Consider the following 23,845-nt stretch of genomic DNA (forward strand, 5'->3'; position numbering starts at 1 on the left):
CAGGGGGCAGAGAATGAATACAAAGAATACTAGAAAAAGCATTTCCAAAAAGAAAATGCACTGTGAATGCTTCGGCACTGGAAGGATTTTCAAAGCAAAGCTGAAAAAAAACTGTTTTGCATCTGCTGACATAGCTGAAACAAAATGTTGATTCCTTATATAGACTAGTTAGGCAACTGTAAAAGCCAGTTAGTCTTAAAAACTTCAAAAGCAATTCTGTGATGTGTATAAAAATCTTAAAAAGCCTAAAACACATTTAAAAACGAGCACTTTTATAAGCTGAAAGTTTTGAACAGATTGAACACAGTGGCCTTAAGTGTCGACTTTGCCTGTAGGTTTTCCACTATAGCCAGATCCACATGTTTAATCCATTTAGAGACTGTTTCTAACTAATGTAAATGCAGGCTTACTCATGTTTTGTGCAATTATTTTGTTATCAGCTCAATTGTGAAATGCAAAATTGAGTAAATGTTTAAGTTTTTTTTGTTTGTTTGTTTGTTTGTTTGTTTTAATAAGTGTTGGACCACTGAACACGAGTAAACCTGCCTCTACAGTAATTTTCATATGATCGTGTTTGAAAGAAATTCATTAGTATTTTATATTATAATTCAATTTGAATATTTAATTGATTGTTCAATAATTGACTATCAGCAAAAAACCCACATATAAATAATCACAATTAAAAAATTTTTTATAATTAAAGCATTTCTTATCTTACATTTTATATGTTTATATGTTTGTTTTTTTTAAACTAAAGCTTTTAGTTCTTTTATTTAGAAGCCCGACAACCAAAACCCGGAAGTTATATATTTGCCCTGTGTCAAAGGTTTGCGCCGTCGACGCAGAATTATGACGTTACCATTATATGGAGTTCAGCAACTTCATGCCATGGATGTGACCAGTTCTGTGTTATGTTGTTTTACTGTTTGAAATTGTACCTTGTTGGGGGCGTACTGTTGGTCACAGTCGACCGTCATAAGGTAGGCTGCTTGTCTACTAACGTGTAACGTTAACATTAATGTCGAGGATGTGGCTTCGCTGCCGTTTTGTGTTCCTCGTTTTTTTTGACAGTAATGTGTTTATTACCTGACAAGGATATTTTGTGTCATAGTCAAAAAACGGTAACCCGATATATTTTGGAAATGTCTGTCTTTAATTGAATCCAGCTTTCGATTACCACTTAAGTTGGCAGGCGACCATTACTGAATTACAGTCACTATCAAAGACAGAATGTAAATTGTTTTTACAATTAACCACATTAATTGAAGTTTATGCGTATGTTACTTGAAAAGTTGTGTGGTTCCCTAGTATTATTCTTACATTTCCCAATTCTCTTTTCAAGTTTCCTCACTAAAGTGACCTCTGCCGTGATGCCTCAGATCATGGCTCAGATCAGTGATCCAAAGATTGCGTTTGCCTACCTACGTCCAGCCTGTGTCCTGCTCACCCGAGAGCCCACAGTGACCAATGTAGAGACACTGAACACCCAGCTGAAGGAGGTCAACGATGCCACATTGCAGCAACTCCAAGATTATGTCTTCTTTCCTCTGCGCTTTGTCCTCAAAATCCCAGGGCCTAAGAAGGAAAAATTGGTGCATGTTGTGGTGCAGGCCATGAGCCATGTCCTGGAGAACACTTGTGTCCAGAGTTGGGAGACCCTCCATGATCTCCTCTCTGAGCTCTGCCTCTGCCTTAGCTCTCCAACCGATCCTGGGAAACCTGCAGACACATCAGAAGAGTTGAAATTAGTGCTGCTAAGGTGTCTGGATGCCCTGTTACATGCAGCTTATGGTGATATAATCTTGAAACTCTTTGAACCAGTCATGCTGCCCAGTCTTGGTGCTACCATATCACTGCTCTTGGCTTTAGGAGAGAAAGAGAAATCTCGGGAAATACAGGCAGCAGCCTTGAAGTGCCTACAGGCTTTGACTCAGCAGTGTGACTGCACTCAGGAGCATGCAGTCCCATCCCCGGAGGAACGATGTGTTATAGGCAGCACCATGGCTTCATTCTTACCTGGGATCACAATGGGGGTAGCCAGGATCATTACAGGAGATCTGAGACAAGGCCATGCAGTCACAGTCAGGGCCATCAAGGTGCGGTGTTGATGATTTCTCTCATCTCTCATATCAGTCAGTCTTGTCTTAAATTGTGTTTATTTGAGTAGATTTCACACTGTTATTCATTTATGTTTATTGTTACAAGAATAATTCTGTATCTGTAAGGCTGCAACTCCCTATTTTTACTAGCAATAAATATGTTGTTTAAATTACAAGTTGCTAAAGCCTGTATTGACAAGCTACAACACAAATTTGCTTCACAAATAACCTAATTATTTAGTACTAATTAAAAGTTATCATTTTACCAGGAGCCTAGTGGTGTAGTGGTTAGTGCTGCCACCTCAAAGCCAGGACGTCTTTGGTTTGAATCTATCTGCCAACTTCAGCCTTTCTTTGTGGTGTTTGCATTGATGTGTAAAAGCAGAAAAAGAAAAACACCCCATCATGTACAGATTCATACAGTAAAACTCTAACAGGGAATTACAAAATTCAATAAAATGAGAAACACCGCATCCCGGGAAAAATGTCATGCCACATGATTATCTGATTATCATTCAGATTTGGTCTAGGACTGTGGGGCTTGTCATGGAAGACACCCAGCTTCAGGCTGGGGAGCCCTGGAAGAAACCATCACCTGACTTGGGGAGGATTGCACAGCTTGTGGTCCATCGAACCCAAGACTGGGTGAAGAGTACAGCGGGGAAGCTGGCTCTGCTGCTGAAGAAGATCATCTCTTGCACCTCAGCCCATCAACACTGGAGGGTTCGCCTGGAGATGGTGGAGCTGGCTGACCATCTGCTGACCACATGTAACCAAATGCTGGGAGAGTGTGTAGGGCCACTATTGGAAGCACTGGTTGGAGCAGTCAACGATGAGGAGCCCAGAGTCAGAGAGAGGTTTGATTGATTGAGGTTTTTTTGATAAAGAAAACAAAGCCCAGACTAAATTGTGCATAATGTTTATGTATTTGTACTTCTTATTTCTCCTTTGCTCTAGGTGTGAGGTTGCTCTCAGGGAGGTATCGCAAAGGAATCAGGGCTGCTGCAGCAGCAGTAATAATACTACTGGCAGTAGTCAGATCTTCATTGACGTGCTTTCAGAGAATCTTCACTCTTTGGCCACATCCCTGCCCAGACTGATGAGGACATCTGATGACCAGAAGAAGCTGTTTGTCCTCAAAGTGTTTCTGGGCTACTTAAAAGTCTTAGGACCATTCGTCTCTGTAATTCTGAACTCAGCTGCACACCTAGAGAGGATTTCCAAAGCCTTGATGCAGGTACTGTTTACAGCCATAGTATCAAAATAAACAGTTTTTTGTGTAACTGTGAATTATGGTATGGATTTATGGTCATAAAAAAAAGCTTTTTTAAAAACAGTAATAAGGTTTTTCAGCCATGATTCTTTTCTCATATCTAAATACTAGATATCCAGTCCAAAGTGTCTCTAGGAGAGTTAGGATTGTAAAATCACTCACTGCTTTGCATTTATCTTGCATTTCTGCCCTTATACCCATGTAAAACTAGGGTCATTAGGTACGACTCAGTGACACAAACATATTCATATTTTTGCAGTATACAGTGATTTTGGTAGTTAACAGGCAAAGTTGCATTTCTTTGGTTTATAAAAAACAATTATGTGATGGGCATAGACACAGTTACCTACAGTAAAGTAATGTGGATATTGTGGGAATGTACATGTTAAATGTAAAATCACAAATCCTTTAAAGTAACACATCTGTATCTCTTTGCAGGTGCTGGAGCTGGATGTGATGGATGTCCGCATTGTAGAAGAAAGAAGTCACAGATCTACCATTGAAACAAGTTCAACCTCTCATGAGTACTTTACTGCTCACGTACAGAACAAGCATTTTCTTTACTTCACTGATGAGAAGATATACTCTGTGCTTATGGAGATCTGTCGGACATTAGGTACGAATACAGTTGGATATGAAAACTGGAGATAAGCTGCTAAGCTAATTATCCATGTTTATATATTTATGCATACATGTTAAGATGTTGTAAAATATGAAGCATTTACTATAAATAGTGAAACTGGGCTGGGGATATGAATACCTATTAAATTAAAGCTGATTACATTATTAAAAGTTAACCTGCCAGTAAAACAAAAGTAACTTTCTTCTTTTCTATCTTTAGGTTACTATGGCAATATTTACCTGTTGACTGATCACTTTCTGGATCTGTATCGCCAGTCTTCAGCATACAGAAAGCAGGCTGCCATGGTGCTGAATGAGATTGTTAGGGGTGCCGCAGGGGTCGACGTATCAATAGAGGGTCCATGTTTGGAGGGTGAAGGCCAGTGTAGATCTGTCACTCAGGAGGACCTTAAAGCATCAGTGGTGTCTGTCATGGAAGAATACACCAGTCTGAACAATTGGCACTTGATTACTGTCAGTGAGGAGACAGATACAGACCGACAGGACAAACAGGTGAGAATATTTTCAGTCGTACAGTGTTAATATTTTGTTCTGAATCAACTTAATTTTTTATGATTTAACGTTGTTTAAATTTGGTTGCCTTGCAATCACATGGTAACTTCAAGGCTCCAAAAAGTCCAGTAAGTCATTTCAGGTGGATGTTCCTACCATTAGACAGAGGCAGGCTAGCTGTTTCCATAAATGCTAAACTAAGCTAATTCATGGTAGAAATGAGAGTGGTGTCAGTTCTCTCATTGAACACGTATTAAGAAAGCAGGTAAGTGCATTTACCCGAAAAAAATCAAAACTATCATATACCATACTATAACCTTTAATAGTTTAAAATTTCATGTGGCAATGGATTGTCTTATGGTCTACAAATATTCCATCATTTTAGTCGATTTTATGACTGAGTGGATTTTGACTCATCACACAACTCGCTCTGTAAATTCAGCCAGTCTGCTTCACTTATAACTAAGCAGTGCAAACATTTTAGAGAAACATCTCAACCCTTCTCTCCAATATAGCCTTGAACTGTGCAGCACATAAGGGACAAGTTTATCCAGGGTTACGATAACCTACTGTGAACCACATCAAGGACAGATTATTGAGCTCACACGAAGCTCACACGAAGAGAAAATATCGCCGGGCCTGCAACAAATAAAAGCCCCTAAAACACTTGCAGAGCCTTGCACTTTATTTGTGGGCCAATTATATAGTTAATGTTAAACACATTTAATTTATCGACTATGTATTGTTTGAATGTTTGGTTATGATGTTGCTTTGGTTCTGCCATTTGATACATATTTTGTATGTCTCTTTCTCAAGAACATCCCACAGTGTTGTAGAAGTAATGCATTGGTTTACTTTTTGCTATTACACAAAAATACATAAACAGTATATAAAGTCGGAGCTACCTTAAACCCTGATTACAGTAAACAGGATTTATGGTTCCTCTCTTCTCCTTAACTTTTTTCACTTTATGACATCTTTAAAATTCAACTTGAATTGAATTCAGCTGACTGCTAAATTTATCAGTTTAATATTTACATTTGTCATCTTTAAATTCACAATTTTATTCCATATAATATTTCATGCTCTGCAGAGCAATGCCTAACACTGGTATTTATCTTCTCCTATCTCTGTAGCTGCTCAGCCCACCAAGACTCTTCTCTATAACCAACAGTGACGTCAGCAGCACCAGTGCGAATTGCCTCCAGGTGATTCCTTCTTCGTTTGACCCCGTGTCCACCACACCAATGACTTCCACAATCCATCAGCTCAACAGCAACATCTGGCAGCTCTGTATCCAACTAGAGGGCATTGCCTGCTTTGCTCAGGCTCTGGGACAAGACTTTCGTCCCCTTTTGATAACATCACTGTACCCTGTTCTGGAGAAAGCTGGGGAAGAAACTCTACTAGTCAGCCAGGCTGCTCTGAACTCAATGTGGGACATCAGTAAAGCCTGTGGCTACCACTCCCTAAAGGAGCTGATTAATGAGAACTCAGACTACCTGCTCAATGACATCTCTCTCAACTTGCAGAGGCTCAGCCAGCATCCACAGGTAAACTTTAATTGGTTTGTTAGAATACGCAATACTGCACTGTAATTTAAAACATCACTGTGCAGTTACAGTAATTAGAGTAATAGTCTTTTTTTTATGTTTTGCATTTTGGCTTCCACTTTTTTGTGACCACAGCAGTGTCTGTATCTGAATGTGATCATCTCAGTTTGCTGTTTCCAGTAATTAGCACAATGTAAATAGCTTCTATTGGACTGATTCATTACTGAGTATATACTGTATGTTGTTTGGAAATTAAAGAGTTTATTAATTGTACGATTTTTATCTTTCGATTTTGGTTCGGCACCAAATCTCAAGTTGTTAGTCAGTGGTTGAGTCTTCTCACTGAGAGTGACCACATTCACTGTAGTCCAAGTCATGCTGCTCAGGTCCTCTCATTCACCTCTGGTTGTTTACATTACAGGTGAAGAGTGTGTGGGTTTGCATACGAGCATGTATTTCATGATGTTCCTGTCTTTTTGGCCAGGCTCCACGCGTCTTGACCGTGATGTTGACACATTCTGACTGTAGCCTGCTACCTTTGGTTGGAGACATTGTTCAGGATGTACTTCTTGCTCTGGACCTCAGCTATGACCACACAGCTTCTCTTTTCTGCTCTGTGCTACACGTGCTCATGAAGGCACTCGGTGAGATTTCAAAAGCGAGGTCAAATCCTTTATCATATATTGCAGGGAAATGAAACATCATTCTAAATCAAAGAATGAGTTTTAGATTACAGAAGGGTTATTATCCCATGCTTGTTTACATGGGGTACTGCATAAAATAATTGTTATTGTTTTTCCCTTAGCGAGGTGGTTTGCCTCCACCTATAACAGTTCCAGTGAGACAGCCAGATCCAAGCAGACCTCAGGTGACCAGGAAGTCCTCAACATCCGCCAATTCCTGCAGGACTACCGTAAACAGAAGGAGCTGGCAGAGGGCATTGGAATAGAGGAGGATGACACTGAGACCATTGGTAATATATAGTCTGTTTTTGGTTAGCACAGATTGCACATTCTTGCTCAAGTTATATTAAATTCACTGAATCAGTAGGGAAACTGGTTATTAGGACACACAAAAATTGATTGCGTGATTTTTCACCAACTCATCTGTTTGTACATCCACTATCTTTTCAGAGGCCCCTACTACCACAGAGGGTGAAACTGTTGAAGATATTGGTGATCCTGATGTCAAGGCAGAGCTTCCCACCCACCTCAGCATCACCAAAGATGTCATGGAGCGTTGCATTCATCTACTGTCAAACCCCAGCCTCAGGCTTCGACTCAAGGTACAGTACTGTGTCTTTAGCATAACGTAGTGTGAAGGGAACCTTTGGTTTTGATTAAAATTTTCTTGTATTAGCGTAGACTTGCCAAGAAACATATCTAATTCCAAAGGATGATAACTAGAGCAAAAGCATGCCACCCCAGTAGATTTGGGCCAGTCTTAGCTTTGTAGTCGGACTGGACTGATGTGAGTTAGACTTTAAAAAAAATAAAAAATATTGATCCCAGTATAAGACTCTAGAAGGCTCTACACCCCATCTCCATGATAAAACTTTGTGACCTGCTGACAACAAGAGCAAACACATCTCAGTTTGTGCTAACAAATAAATCATAAGAAAGGAAGGTGTTATAAAAATTAAATAGAACTTATTTTACAAGGCGTAAGTTCTTGTTTTAGTAAAAAAACCCACTAAAATATAATTCACACTGTATGAATTTAACATGAACAATCAACTGTTTATTAGATGTAGGTCTACCTTAGAAGCTGTAGAGTATTTTTTAATGGCGCTGTTCCTGATTTATAGACACATTAGAGGCACATAACAAGTTGACAGTTATTCTAGTGTGTCAATATTGTGTATGCAAGTGACACTGTAATCTATACTGTTGGTCTTGCCCCTAAGGTATTGGACGTTCTGGAACTATGTGTGTTTTTACTGAGTGAGACGGAAAATGAACTGCTGCCTATGGCCCATCGCTGCTGGCCTGCCCTTCTACAGAGACTGACAGCTGATGACCCTTTAGCTGTCCTCAGAGCCTTTACAGTATGTACCACAAGTATCTGTTTTTTTTTGTTTTGTTTTGTTTTTTTGCAATTGCTTTTTGTAGTGTTATAAATAAAAAAATAAATAAAAAAAAAGCTTGTCCTGAAAGAAAATATGAAGTGTTACTGACAAAAACAGTGTTAGTGCTACAACTGGCTAAATATACTATGGTTTTTAATGAAGGACAAACTACAGTTATATTTTATTACTGTAAATGTTGCCAACTTTCTGCATGCAAACATAACATGCTGGGCCTATCTGCCAGGTGCTGTGTACACTGGGTGAAACATGTGGCGACTTCCTGAGGAGAAGGGTCTCTAAAGAGGTTCTTCCCCAGCTGTGCTCTTCGCTGGCACAGCAGGCTCCCATTAGTGCCAAGGCTGGACCTGTTTACTCGCATACAATGGCCTACAAACTGCAGCTGGCTGTACTGCAGGGGCTGGGCTCACTTTGCCAGAGGCTGGACCTGGGTAAGAAAATATACACACACACACACACACACACACACACACACAGTGGCAAAAAGGTAAGCTACAATTATGAACAAACAAAATTGACCAGTTTTGGTATTGTTCTTTTTCATATGGAATACATCATTCAAACCTTCATAGTCAAGGTTGTAAAGAGGATGTGACCCTCTATAGAGTAATTGGAGTCAGGAGTTAACAAACCAAGAGTCTAATCATGGGAACCAGACTGGAAGTGTGCAATAGAGCTATTTCTGCTTACACTCATCAGCAACTACTTTAAAACAACCTAATGGGTTTTATGTTGAGGTGGACAGGGGTCAGCTCTGCAATGGCAATGATCGGCAGTGCATCGCCCTGTGCCCATGGTGATCCCTGTCCATCACAATGTTAAAACCTCTGATGGTATTAATGTTGTGGCTGATCAGTTTATTTAAGTACTCAGTCTAAATTTGTCACTCAAAAGAAGCAGTGGGGTTAGGCTGATGGTCAAAAATGGTTAATTTTGCATAAACCTGTAATAGGTTACAGAATAATCTGAAATACATTAGATATGAGTTCTCACTTAGATTTCCATGAGTGGAGATTATTTAGCACTGGGGTTACTTTCTCTAGAAGTGGGCACCCACTTTATTGATGAATGCTTGGTTTTTGAGGACAAATGTGTTCAAAGTCCATAATTAAACAAGAAATAGTCTGACACCCAGACATTCACATACATTATTTTCCTTCTGATGGCAGTAATAATAACAAGTGAACAAAACATCATACAAAATATAATTATTTATATATATATATATATATATATATATATATATATATATATATATATATATATATATATATATATATATATATATATATATATACACACATACACACATACACACATACACACACACACACATTTTTTTTTTATACAACATGCACTGCTTATTTTCTGCACTGTTCTGTTTATGTACAGGTTATTCCTCTTGAATATGAAGCTGTAGCCATAGTTTTCTCTTTTTACCTAATTAACTGTAAGGCTTGTGCCCTTCTTCAAATGGCAGCCAGCCACATGGCCACTTGTTCACTCGGCCATCAGGCATCCATAGATTGTTAGAGTGCTTATTAACCATCAGGTGGCAGTCTTTTGCTACTGTAAGAAAATGTGTTGGGGAACCACAGTATAACTTGATGCATGTCATTTCTCCTGCTCTGTAGAATGATCCAGTCTTGCATCTTAAAATTTGTTGGTTAAAAAAATGCTAAAAATGCTAACGCCTCTTCAGATTTTTAAATATTTTTTTTTAATTCTTCTTTCTTAATAGCACCCCTAAAATCTAAGCACATCTCACATATTATGTGCACCCATCATAACACACCATAAACATAAACATATTTATTTACATAAAACCACATAATATTCAGAAGGATTTCATGACCAGAAAGACCTCTAGACTTTGGCAGAACTTGAATTCAACATTAACCACTTGAGTCACTAGTATACTACTAAATTAGTTGCAAAGAAAATGTGCACAATTAAACTATAAATGCTGTTAAATCTGTACCCAATGAGCAAGTCAGTATGTTACAAGAAATTAGGAAATTAATGTATTGTTTACTATTATTTATTATCTATTTATTAGATCTTTTTTTTTTGTACATTCCTGTAACTGTATCTTTGACATTTGGGCTCAGTACTATTATGTTGCCAGTGATCCAAGGACGTATGAGCCATTTATTTAATATTTATCAGTCATGTATTCATCAAGCAGTAACATTTCTCTTGCAATCATAGTGCATTTAGATTGTTCCAATTTTCCAGCATTGCTAAATTCTCAAGGGGCACACATATTCATAGTGGAACTAAAAGAAAAGAAGCATCATCAAGTAGTGTGGGACCACTTTGCCCATCTGTACTTTGTGTTTTTACAAATCTGTGCGAGTTTGAGTGGATAAGTGGGTCTTCAGACCATGTCATGAAAATAACATGCTCATTATCTACCATAGGATGTGTGAGTTGCAATCAGTGGTTACAGTGAAAGTGGTCCTTTCATTCACTAAGTGGCAATTGTAATCACTTCTAGATCTAGGACAGTGAGCATGCAAGAAGTGTTTGGAGGTGCTGTAGCAGTGAAAAATCAGTGTAAAGAGGTTTACAGAGTGTAAAAGTCAGTGACTACATCAGAAGAGAGGTATATTGTCACGTACTTTGAATTTGGAAATAATCACAGATTTTGAAGATTTAGGGACATTTTGAAACAGAAGAATTTATTCCAATGTAAAATGTAGACGAAGGCTTAAAGATCTTTCCCTATTTCTTGGTTTACAATAAGACTTAAGTACAGTTGTGGCAGTGATTGTGTCTGAAAGTCCCTTACATTGAAACATGATTTTTAATTTAGCTTAAAGAAAGTGAACTTGCCACCATTTCTTACCTGTTGTGCCTTAGGCTTCCTGTAGAACACTGCTTACAAAGAAGCATTATGATAGTAGGAAACAAAGCATCTAACCCCATGTTAAAGTGCCAAATGTGTAATGAACAAAGAGAGTCTGTCTTTCTCAAATTGTTAAGCTCACATTGTTATTTCTAATGAAAAATAAATGCAAAGATCAAGTATCAGCATTTTAGGCCCCAACGTTTTTCCGATTCAGAACTACCGATTTTTTTTTTTCAAGCTCTTAAATGCAAACCAAAAAACATCTTTTCTTTTGAGCAGTACTAGTGGCACTGTGATGTCATCCAGATCCCCTGCACAGTAGGATTTAGTACTTGTAGATGGTGTGAACCTCACACACATTACACCCTCTAGTCTAGCTGAAGCTCATCACTGACGGATGAAAAGTTAGCAGCTGGTGACACCACGTGTCACAGAGGTAGCAGGGCTGTCTGCAACACTTCCGAGGCCAAAAGGAGGAAGCAGCAACAAGGACAGAGGGAACAGAAGTTCCAATTTAAAAAAGAAAAGTGTGTTAAAATGGTGAATTCAGAGCATTTTTAATGCAAGTTAAATATTAAAAATACAGTTTACAGTGCCAACAGCTGACGTGTATGTCTTCTTTATAGTCTGCATTATTGTGAACACTATCCGAACTGATGTGATAACAAAAGGACCTTGTTTACTGTAAACCGCAGTAACCAGTCTAATTCAAGGAGCAGAAAAATGTGTGGGAAGTTAAAATCCCTGTGAGAATAAACTTCTTAGAATACAACTTAATTTCTGTATCATTTAAAGAAACATTAACATTTTCCCCAGAAGATTAATTTAAGTTGTGCATTCAGTCTCAGTCTTTTTAATAAACCCACACTGATGCATATATAAAATTCTTAAAGTAAAAACTATAAATCCGAATTATTGACTCGCCCTTGTGTTCTGTGAAGTCAGCATCGGTTTCACTTTAGCTGAGTTGAGGTTTGGGTTCACAAAGTGTGCGGCACAGCTGTAATGGAGAGATGGTGGTTCACTTCGGAATTACAGATGATTTCTTAAATAAATAAATGTTCACCTATGCAGGCGGTATGCTTTTACACACCAACCACTCTTCAGCACAGGGCTCTTAAGTCTGTGCCTGTGCTTTTACCCTTTGTGCTTCTGAATAAGGTGCAAAGCATCAGCAGAGGAGACGGCTGTACTTGTCTACAGTAACAGGGAAAAATGGTTCGTGTGCTGTTCGATCAGATTATGTGGGATCAACATTTCTCTTTGGCACTCTGTTCAGATTTTGAAAAAGAATTGCTGTTCTAAATTAATTTACTGACCTCAAAATGCACGTAACCATAGTAACATGCAAAGCTAGCTAAAGATATTGTGCTGTTTAATTTAAGTGTTTTAAGTTTAGTTTTTTTGTTTTTTTATATTTAAATATGTATTAAATGTGTGATGAGAGTTGTGTTTCCTTACCCACAGTGAACCCACACTAACTTTGTATCAAAGTCTGCAAAGTCGATAGATTCTGCTGCACCTCTTAGACTCTCTTATCTCATTTTGTTTAATTTTTTCCAGACAGTAAACTCCACAAACGATGCCTTAATAAGACCAGTGTGACCTTCCCAGCACTATAATTAGCATTTAACAGTCAATCTGTCAACAGGCAAAGACAGACCTAAGAGTAAAAGTTCATATTGGTTTTACATTCACGTGTGACCAAAATGGCGGGTCTTCATGCAATTGTTCTGTGTTGTCTGGTTGGTCCTTTGAGCTGTGCCACCACTGTAAATACTCAGGTCATAAATGGGACCGTGACATTACTTACTGTCATGATAATCAGTTAGGATACATGAAATGTGTAAGTTTTAAAAATCAACAACCTGGGTTGAGTAGGATCAAAACCTATTATTCCCAATTGTGGGAGTATCAGTCATATAGTTACTAACCGTAACCGACTGTTTGACAAAATAATATCCATCATCGGGGGCCCCAATCACACCTGTAGGGATGTAAAAATTGGATTAATGTGCCATGCTGGGTTTTTGTTTTATTATTAATATGGTATTTCAAACAAATTAACAATAAAGTTGATCAGGATGAAATAATCCGATAATAAACTGTTGTTTTTATAGGCTACAGCAATAGGCATGTGTCTACTTGTAAATATTGCAGCAGCTACAAAGCTATATATTTTATAACTGGTTTTCTATTTCTATATTTTTGCATCAGGGTGATGAACCTCTGTCAAACTGGAATAGTTCTTTACTGCTGTGGTTTTGTAGTTGTTTTTTGATTCTCCAGACTTATTTTTTAAAGAAGTCATTGCACATGCTTTATGGGTAATTGGACCCTTTTTTTTCCATAAATTCCTATATGTTCTAATTATTTCGATTGTTTTCGATTGCTTTGTACATGTTGTTGGAGCACTCATTGATATTTTCCTCACTGTAAGTTTATAGTGATGTCTGGTTTCTTTGTGTAGTTGGCTCAACATATATTTGTGAATTTTTGACTGTGGCAGTTTTGGTAGGACTCGGATTCAGGACCTGAATAATCATGGAAATAGTTTGATTCCAGATGAAGAAGTATTTAGCAGGATTTGATGTCTAAGCTTCATTGCTTCAAATAAATCATTTGTTGTAATGCTTAAGACACACAAAAAAGAAAGAAGGTGGAATCTTCCTTCTTTTTCTTTCTCTTCCCTTCCCACATTTAAAGCAAGTCTTATGAAACCTAAATGTTCTTCTTTGTGCACTATCCTGGGTGTTTCAAGGTTGGGTTAGTGCCAGCACACATGGACTTTAAAATATGTAAAAACCACTACCGGAGAATATTTATGTTAAGGATTATTATAAGACCAGATAAGTCAGTGTAACTCGAAGGTATGGAGGACAGAAGACATCTTAATTTGTCATTACTGGATAATCACAGGTGACTAAACTACATGTGCTCAAGGTTTCTTTTTTATTATGATTTTAGTTATGTGTGTTTTAATGAAAAGACTTCGCTTGGCTTACTGATTATACAGCAGTGAATAGGATTTTAGTGGAGACAAAAATGTCCATTCATTGTATTTTCTTGTTAAAGGGTTAGTGTGGTTTATTACAACTCACTTCTGAATTTTTTTGCCATCATTAATGTGAAGCCAACAGGTCACCAACTTATTGATGGGGTCGAAAGAGGTGACGACATTGCTGCGTTGGAATTGCAAAACAACATGGAAAGTCTGATGATTAGAGATCGCTGGCATCATTATTTGTTAAAATAATGGTTTTTGAGGCTTAAAGCGTATGATCCATTATCACACTGTACATAAATGTGTTACAGCTACAATAACTGCAGTGTTGGCTGTGCTGTGCAGAAAAGTAACAACTTTTCATGCAACACCACTAACCAGTCAATATTTCTCTGCAGTGCTAATGTTTAGTATTGCAGTAATTAGCAAATGTTTTCATGCCAACACACTTCAAGGTGAGCGTGGTAAAAAGCCCCTCTGTACCTTTTATGTAGTCTCTGTAGAATCTAGATACATTGTAGCCTACTTATGGGTTGGCGCTGTGTACTGTGTGTTATGACGCTATGTTCCCAGGTTAGTTGTTTATTTGTGAGAAAGCTCTGTAACATGTGCAAAGCAACAACACAAACCTAACATCGGATAGAATAACACTGTCAGTTTTGGGTTACAATGTGGCAGTTGGAGATCAGCTTAGGTTCTGGTCTTAGTTTTATGCCTGTGCGCATTTTGTTGGAAGAGTGTAGCTGTCTGTGCTGCATTCTTGTGTGCGTACGAAACACTTTCGGATGTGTGCTTCACCAACTGATATTCAAAAGGAGGGTTCAGGTTCACATTTGTGAGTCCACCTTTACCTTTGCAACTAGGAGATTATGCTTGACGAAGTTAATTTTAATTAAAAGTTTACTAGTGTCTGTCAGTGTTTCCCTGTCAGTGTCTATACATAACATCAGGATTTATACCTCATATAAATGCAATGTAACAAAATAGGAAAATGTCTCGCTTTTTTGTCAAATTAAAGGAAAATTATCTAGTCCACTGTTTAAGATGATTGTGCATGATTTTTCTTATTGTCTCTTGATGATGGCCTCCTTTTGTATCGGAAGGGGAGACATTTGGAGTTGGAAATGTGAAAGAGCAGGAGAGAAACAGTCAGTGGCTGCAGTCTTACTCATGTGAATACCGATTTGGCTGCAGCTTACCTCTGGGATGCCTGCAGCAAGCCAATTACCAAGCCTCAGTCACAGAGGAAGCCAGAAACACAGATTGACTGAAGCAAATAATACAATTCAGCTCCAGTTCTAGCTTCAGCTCCAATTCCACTGTGTTATTCTTTTACCACAAAATCTAACAAGCCCTGTTCTTGTCCTCTTTAGTGTTTCTCACTTCTCTGCTCCCCTTCAAGCACCTTGATTCCAACAAAAGACTACAGCCTATGAGTGCAGCACCAGAAAGGGGGGACGAAAGGGGATAAAAGAGGTTGCTAAATAATCTCATTTAACTCTGAAATGTGTACTTCTGCTTTTATTCTTGACACAGCAAGCAGGCCTGGTTCAAGCAGAGTGTGGATTGAATTGGCAAATAGAGTAAGCAGAGAGGGAGAGAGACACGTTTTAAAATGAGGCTTAAAAGGGAGTCCAGTTTGCAGCTTAGGGAATTACTAAATGTCTGCTGGGATGGATGGAGCGAGGGAATACGAGAGGAAGAGATAGGAAGAAGTGATGAAAGAGTGGAGGGGGGATGGAAATGGTAGCTGGCAAGGTTATGAAAGGTACGGTCTGTGAAGGGGAGCAAAAGAACAAAAGGCAGGTGGGTCAGTGTATATGAAACTGCAGGAAGTGAAGAAAAAAAGATGAAGAGACGAAGAGATGGAGCTCTTTTCACACACAACCACTCCTCAAAGGGGGAGAATGGATGTTTGAAATCTAAGAGATGTGGAAACAGCCTGCTGTGAAATTTCTCCTCAGCCAATTCAGCAGTGTCTTCACAACTCATTAGGTGTTGGAAAAGGTAGTCCCAACATTATCTGTATTTTTCTGGTCTGCATTTATTGCAAATTTTATCTGGAGTTTGAACAGTTTGATTTAAGGAGTGTCACTCTTCCAGTAACTGTATTGAAAATAACCATTTATAAAATTGGAATTGTATTGATTTATTGTTACACTCCATTGATTCCCTTTATATTATTCTTCTAATTGTTTGTTTGCCCGAACATCTTGATCTTAGTACATTGGTAAATAGTATGTCTCATGCCAATAATAACATGAAATTCTCCATTGGTGAATTCATATTACTGGTATGTATAAATCTAGTGTTGTATTTTTGGGGACTTATTTTAGACATAATACAGTAAAGGTTTTTGTGTTTGGTTTCCTCAGGTGAAGCAGATCTGGATGCTGTTTGTGAAGCCTGCCTGCCCTACCTGAGCTGCAGACAACCTGTCAGACTGCAAGAGGCCTGCCTAAGGTAACCCTACAATAAGCAGAACTTGTCTGGAGTGTTTTCAGTTTATACCGCTTTATAGGTTCAAACGGAAACACGGTGCATTCCAGCTCACTGCATATCATACTTTACCTGTGGCTGCTCTGCAGATCAATTTCAAGATAAATATACAACATTTTTATGTGAAATAGTAAATTTAACCAGTAACAATCTGCATTTTTAGTGTGTTTTAAGATGCATTTTATTACAAAATTCACATGCCATATGTGTATTATGTGCATCCAAAGAATTGTTAATGTTAATAATTAGTGATATTCATTAATATCTTCTGTCCACACTAATAATGCAAAGATCATTATCTAATGTCACCACAGTGGAAAAGTTTTTGCAAATATATAGGAGGTATATTTAAGAAGTATGCTGGAAGAAAAAAAAATCTGTGAAATTCACATATGTTGTCTATTCAAACTATACCAGCAGAATTTAGTTTCAGAGTTGTTGTTGTTGCTAACAGCCAGGCCAGAACAGTGAAATCCACTCTGGCTGAATCCAAATGTCAGACTGGACCTCAGGTGCCCTTAGTCATGCTGTGACATGCCTGAAATGCTCACCATCACCTTGTTAAGTTTATGAGGACAGTGGGCTGGCAGAGAGCAAATGAGGCAAAGATTACTGAACCCTCACAGGTAAGAAAGCAGAAGCAGATAGTGTTTAGGCTGAAAAAAAGGAAAAAACCAAGAATTTTCAGAAACCTTACCTTTTCCTGTATGAAACAGAATTGAGGCACGATAATGGCATTAAGTTAAAATTGTATTCTTTTTTTAAGTGAATAAATCAATGTTTCATTCAGCATCAATGTTTCATTCTGAATCAAACCCTTCAGTATTAAATTTGGTTATTTATTGGAGAAGGAGGTAAGTGCCAAAGTAAATGGACTGTTATTGCAGTCATGTATAAATAAATATTTGATTAAGATAGAAATAGATTTTTTTATAATTAAGTGTTAAATAGTATTTTTATCAGGTCTGCCAAATTGTAAATGTAATATGATGTGGACAATGCTATTCTAAATTCAGAAAATTTAATTTTAGATGAGTTATCACCCCAATCCACCTAAAATCCAGATTAGGGGTCGGGGTCATGCTTTGTAAGGGGTTTATCTGTTCACATATCTGTGTGTAATGGCCCTATCACATCTCTAGTTCAAATAGATATCTTTGTTTTTCAGCTGGAGGTAGTTTATGGTTCTCATTTTCCTTGTTATTTCTTTCCTGTTGTTGATTTCAGTTTATTCCCAAATCTTCTTCCCATTTCAGCACTGTACATTTTCATCTAATCATTGTTTTAAAATTTGTTTCTGGTTAATTATTTATGATTATTATGTAGTAGGTAGTTTTGTTTTGTTTAATTTTTTCAAAGCTCTTGACAAAGAAGGTGCCGGTCATTTAGTGCCTTTCCATCCTGCTAATAACTGTTAATCTGGAGACATGTTACAGCTTAATTGTAGTGTTGCTTGTTTAACCTCAAAGGGAAATATGATTTTGCCAAAATAAACCTGAGGAATTCAAAATTGTAGGTGGTGGAACTTTCCTCCAGAGAAACAAGAATTTTGTATTAGAATTTCTTTCACTCTGGTATTTTCACTGTTTCCGTGTTTGGGTAAAACATTACATACACTAGCCATAATCCTGTTTCCCTTAAAAAACAAACAGAAATAATTAAATAAGTATGTCCTTATACCAAAGCAGATTGAAAACACAATGTTTCACCTGTTCACTGCAGGTAATGAAAACAACCTGAAGGGAAAAGGAGCGTTGACTTAATGAGCTTATAGTCACACTGTAGGACTGCACACTTAAACCAGTAAACCTGCTGTGTTCTGCTGTGTCTGTCACTTTGGATTACAGGAAGGTGTTCTTTCCATATCATAGATAGCAAAAAACAGCCCAGAGCTAATCCTCTTCCCGTGTATCTTTCTCACAGCGTTTTCAGACACTTAATCCAGGTGGATCCAGACACCTTCTGGTTTACTCTAAATGAGCTGCACTGCCCGTCCTCCTACATCCCGCCCCACCCTGACCTTCTGCCTGTACATCTGAACGGAATGGGCAGACCGAGAGACGAATACTCAGATAACGTGCTGAAACTGCTGAAGGAGGAGTTTGGATTTGATGCTTCAACAGTCGACCAGTCAGTCAGCTAATGAGCAGGTGATTGATGTAACTGACTCGTCTCTCAGATGGACTGATTGAATCAGTGACTCTTAACTAACATGCAAGAAAATCTGACAATTGTGTCGTAACACAGACTTCAAATATAATTTCATAACCTACATGTTAATATTTTTTTTCTAAAGAAAATCTTCCTCATAACTGCCTGGTTGGTTTGAATTATTTACCCTCACATTTTGCAGTAGTGTTCTCACGTGCAACTTTTACCTGGAGCATCATCATCTTATTATTCTATATGAAGAGATTTCAAAAAATCTCCATTATGTGTCTGTGAAAATGCTGCGTACAGCTACAGGAGTATATTCCAAACCTCCTGGGACCCAGCACTGGCAGCAGATGTGATATTTGCATAACATTTCAGTGAGGCTCATCCCTCTAGCCAATCAGAGAATTTCAATTTTTGGTAGACTAATATAAAATACAATTTCTTTTTCACCGCTTTTTCTGGGCTTAATACATGGTAATGATTTACTGTACGTTTTGATAAGCTTAGTAATAAGTAATATATTATGTAATAGTAAAGTAATAAGCTTTGAGTAATTTCAAAAAAATACTAAGAATTCCCTGTCAACCCTTATTCTGTAACCTTTAGCTATACACAGGATGGAAGAAGTCTTTGGGTGAGATACCTTCACTACCGTTTGAGTTATCCTGCCACCCAAGATGCACAAGGTTGTGTAACTATAGAGAACTCAAAGTCCCCGTGACAGGCATTTTGTCACTGTAGCCGTTATCACTCTGAGCCCTAGAGGGTTTAACAGATGTTTAACTGAAGGACACAGGAAGACCCCTTCTTTTATCATGTCACTTCACTGACAGGAGAGCCTGGTGCCTCCCCACCTTATTGTTCCATAATGGATGTATGGGCCTCCTTGTATGAGGAAACAAGATCGCCACGTGTTTGGTACTTAGCTGGCCTGACTTAATGCTATAGCAACGAGGCACAGCGCCTCTTTATCTCATCTTGTGCTGTTGCTATTTATCCTGCTGCCAGTGCTGACAATAGCACCATTAGTCATCAGCAGCAATGGCAGGGGGATCTTTGGCAGCACCTATTACGCACAGGCAACTGCCTAATATGTTTTCTGGTTAATGCACATGGACAGACATACAGAGCAGGGGGCCAGAAGCAAAACTATAGCTTAAGCAGAACTGAACAACCACCCTTAAAAAAAAACCTTAGAAATGTTTAGCGAGTGTTCAAGAAGTTCCAAATGAAATTTAAGTTTAGAAGATGAACTTGTTTCATATACAATTTATTTTATTTGATAAAGGCGTACACGTGAGACCAAACATTCTAGAAGAAATGTACATTTTTCCATTTTAACAGTGCTCTCTTCTTTACAAAACATCAAATAAGAGTTACTGGTTGAAAAAAAACAAAAAAAAACCAATCCCATGATTACTGCTCCCAGTCTACAGAGACTGCCCACAACAGGAGCACTGTTGTTTCGCTGATGGATAATACAGCAGAGAAATAAAGGCCCTTATGGCCTTGAGACAAAGACTATATTTTGAGGCAGTATGGACAGCCAATTTCAGCGTTTCACTAACAGCATTTTCCTTTCACTTCTCACCCTTAAGGCTTTATCCAGGATGGTATCCACATACACTTCGTCGCTTTTGAAAGTATTTTGTATTTAAGTTACAAAAAATGGCAGATGTAAAATGGTCTCTCAAACCCTTTTCAGATTAATTCCTGCACAAAATGAGTCCCATGTTCAGACTCACTACAGTACGATAAGACAAATGTTTTGTGCCCTGCACGTCCAGTACAGTAAATAAATAAGAAAGGCTGCTTTAAGTACTAAGATACATTAGGGAAACAAACCCCTTTCTGAGCAGCTATGAAGAAAATGTGTCATTCATCTGTCTGTACAGCACTTTTGGAATGCAAAAAAGCAACAACAAAAAGATCTTTGACAGGACATTTAAAACAGAAAAGATTAAAAAAGGACATTTAAACAAAAACACAAAAAAACGAACTAAAATAGCCATAACAAACTTTATTGTTTATGGTTGGCCGAAAAAGTTTAAGAAACTTACTGAACATGCACGCAGTCTACTTCTTATTATACAGTCGTATATACAGAGTGGATTAGAGGCTTGTAGTGGAGACGATTGAGGCTTGTTTTTAATGATTGAGGAGTACTGGGGTGGAGCTTAGGAATCAAGAAACTAAGCTGGAATAGGAATCCATCACTACTCTTTTCAAAAAGATCATTTTTTTTCTGTTGATCAACAGGCACAGCAAATCAGATTTTTAATTTAATGGGACAGATTTGATGATTTCATGGCTTTGTAAACAGGTGGGGTCCACATTGATTGATGGCCTGAATAGCCATGAATGTATTAAAAAATTCGCATTTTCTGTTGCACTGCAAATTCAAATATTTTTAGGGGGGCAGTATCAGTAATAAAATCTTTACTTTTCTCTGGTGGTCTATCAAATGACAGAGTAAGGCAGTGGAAAAAGTAAGAGCATGGAAGCAGGGTTGTGTCATTACAGTATCTAAGTACAATAGTGTAATAGAGCAGGGTTGTTTGTTAGAGCTGAGATCAGAAAAGGTTGAGCTGCACCACTATAAATCAGCCCCCTTTGCTGAATGTTTTGAACCCAGGAATTACAGACAGTGAGAAGTCCAACCTAGACCCATGCACAGCATGAAAAAGCTACATTCCCTGCACAGTTTATAGCCCTGTGCACAGACAAACCCAATAGGATTCTGGATTTGTGCACAGGTCCACACTGTGTGGGAAGTATAGCTTTTAATGCTGACACCCATCATGTTATGCAATCCTCATGTAATCTCTCACTTAGGTTTTACGGGCTAACATCTACAGTGCACAGCTTGACTCGTTGGTGCAGTCATTGTGGCTGTAGTCACTGTCCACGTCCCTCTTCCTCAGCTCTCTGCCTGCCTTGTGCGGCTGATTGCTGCCGCTGTGGCTGTGGCCGTGGTGAGCCGTTGAAGAAGGGTGCTTGCCATGCTCCTGGTGATGCCCGTGATTCTGGTGATGACCGTGAGGGTGACCTTCGGTGCCACCGTGTGACTCCACCTCACCCCCGTCGGCAATTCCCACTCCCCTCTTTGTATCGTCGAGGGCCTCGAAATTGTTGTTGTGGTTGGTGTCGATGAGGTCACTCTGTGGCACCACCTGCAGGTAGGCTCTAACACGGTGGTGGCGGGCACCTGCGTGGTCACTGAAATCGATGACACGACATTCATAGATGCCCTCGTCAGATGGTTTGACCCGAGAGAGACGGAGTTTATGGGAGATGTTGCTTCCTACAACCTTCACAACCTGACAGAGAAAAATAAAAAGGAGAATTTGAAGTGAGACTGAAAAAAAAGCTGTGTGTCTCGGGTTAGCATAACAAATGAAGCAAAGCAAATACAGAAACTTTAAAGTTAAGTGAAGCTGCCTGTAAAATGTGATAACAGTAAGTAACATTTGCCACATAAGTTGCTAGTCATATCAGTATAAGAGAAGCTGCTGTGACAAAGCAAAGTCTATTGAATTAAGTAAGTTACTGTGGCATTTTATTGTTTATGCCCAGAGGAAAACTCTGCTGCTTAACAAAGCTGGGATTCTCATTTTAACATCATTTTAAGTTCCTATTTTGTCTGATGCATTTCTGATATGATTTGACATCCTCCAGTGATCAACTGTGTATTGCTTGAGTTGTATGTTTGCGTTAAGGGGGAAACCCCCCCAACAGCCGCAGGACGTGGTCCATAGAGGAAACAATGCAGCTACCAAAGAAGCTTCCGGCTGACACCAGGGGTCCAGCATATCACTGTTGCTCACTCATAGCACGTGACAGACCTTGACGTAGGAGGTAAGCTCACAATGAAATCCCTCCAGTCTTACAGCCGCCCCCATGTCAGGTGCTGTACATAGACTGATGACAAACATACTATATATACACACTAACCATCATCAACTATTGGATCATCAATCGCCATCAAGCCATTAATTAACAAATCCCATATGTCATAAAACATCAGGCTGCTGTTTGTGCTGTACCATGTAATAAACAACACGTACAGGCAGTAAAATCAGGAGGTTTGCTCTTTTTTGCCTGATCTTTTTTCTGCCCTTCTGTCTCTTCTTACCTTTCTCCATGTGTATCTATCAGCTTAGATTTGCTGGCCTGTCCCTCACGTTTTATAATACATAACTTAGGACGAGCTTTCATAATTAAATACCAGGAGCATCACAGCAGATGCACAGAACCAGACCTTTTACCCCGTAGCACACAATGACACATCTATTGGTAGTATCCCACAGATGATGCTCAGCTAGTTGAGCTGTCTGCCAATAAAACAGACTGATTGGTAATGAGAGAAAAAAAATGCACACTTATGCTCGCTCGCACGTCTACCAGCTATGACACTCCCATTTATACTTGCATAGTTTCTTCCTTTGGCTGCCTTTACAGGATAAAGTTGACTTTTAAATGCGTTTTGTTTATCAGAGAACTTTACTCCTGTTTGTTTGCTCATAGTCTCTGCTTTTCAGTCTTTTTCAGTCATCATCTAACATCTGCACAGTGGGAAACAAGTCTCTGACAGGACCGGACTTAATTACATATCAATTAAAATATAATAATATATAATACTGTTATCTGGAAAATGTTTCGCCCTGTTCATACTGTGAATGTGAATCCTTCCTGAAGTTCTTACAATAGATGGGGGCTAAATTCAGTCCTTATAATATGCAAAAAAGCATTCAGCTGAGTATCTAAAGCTTATATGGAGCTTTAGTAATGTAAGTTTACATCTTTTAAATGATCTCAAAGGCCTGTATGGATCAGAGGGCTGATTACATTGGGCAAAACTGGCTTCATATAAACACCTGGTCATTCTTCAATGACAGAATTTAATCATAATAGTATAGTCAACAAAACACATCTGCCAGTTACCACCTACTGTAAAATTTTTACAGCAATTATTTTTTAATAAAGATAGAATCAATAAATTAGCGGGACATGGTGTCATATGTATGTTTATATTTAAATACTTTGCATTAAGTGACACAAAGAACAAATTTGAGAGGTACAGCATAGATGTGATGCTAGAATGACTTTAGTGTAGCCTGGATACATGCGTCTTGTAAGCTAATCACCCTGCTCGTATTCACTCTCAGAAAGGTGCCGATAAATAA

The 23,845-nt window shown here is 38.5% G+C and overlaps 2 protein-coding genes across 2 annotated transcripts in view; one reads left to right on the plus strand and one right to left on the minus strand.

Annotated features, from left to right (window-relative positions):
* The first annotated feature begins 843 nt into the window (after positions 1-843).
* Positions 844-18,872, plus strand: tti1 (TELO2 interacting protein 1). The gene is made up of 14 exons (XM_067527759.1): positions 844-980; positions 1,343-2,096; positions 2,619-2,956; positions 3,057-3,336; positions 3,811-3,988; positions 4,214-4,506; positions 5,643-6,059; positions 6,544-6,703; positions 6,865-7,032; positions 7,193-7,344; positions 7,966-8,106; positions 8,372-8,576; positions 16,379-16,466; positions 18,426-18,872. Exons 2-14 carry the CDS (start codon positions 1,371-1,373, stop codon positions 18,643-18,645), a joined length of 3,366 nt encoding a protein of 1,121 aa, XP_067383860.1. The 5' UTR covers positions 844-980; positions 1,343-1,370; the 3' UTR covers positions 18,646-18,872.
* A 1,042-nt stretch (positions 18,873-19,914) lies between these two features.
* LOC137139893 (V-set and transmembrane domain-containing protein 2-like protein) overlaps positions 19,915-23,845 on the minus strand; it is a 44,703-nt gene continuing 40,772 nt past the window's right edge. Inside the window, exon 4 of the mRNA XM_067527760.1 lies at positions 19,915-21,979. Within this exon, the coding sequence (XP_067383861.1) occupies positions 21,512-21,979 (468 nt within the window). The 3' untranslated portion in view covers positions 19,915-21,511. The remainder of the gene's footprint in view (positions 21,980-23,845) is intronic.

Source organism: Channa argus, chromosome 13, assembly GCF_033026475.1.
Source record: "Channa argus isolate prfri chromosome 13, Channa argus male v1.0, whole genome shotgun sequence".
Taxonomy (NCBI): Eukaryota; Metazoa; Chordata; class Actinopteri; order Anabantiformes; family Channidae; genus Channa; species Channa argus.

Excerpts from the sequence above, each read along its gene's own strand:
- tti1 (XM_067527759.1), top strand. The coding sequence starts at position 1,371 with ATGCCTCAGATCATGGCTCAGATCAGTGATCCAAAGATTGCGTTTGCC. Across the intron at positions 3,337-3,810 it reads TTTCCAAAGCCTTGATGCAG|GTGCTGGAGCTGGATGTGAT; the intron begins GTACTGTTTACA and ends ATCTCTTTGCAG. Across the intron at positions 6,060-6,543 it reads GGCTCAGCCAGCATCCACAG|GCTCCACGCGTCTTGACCGT; the intron begins GTAAACTTTAAT and ends CTTTTTGGCCAG.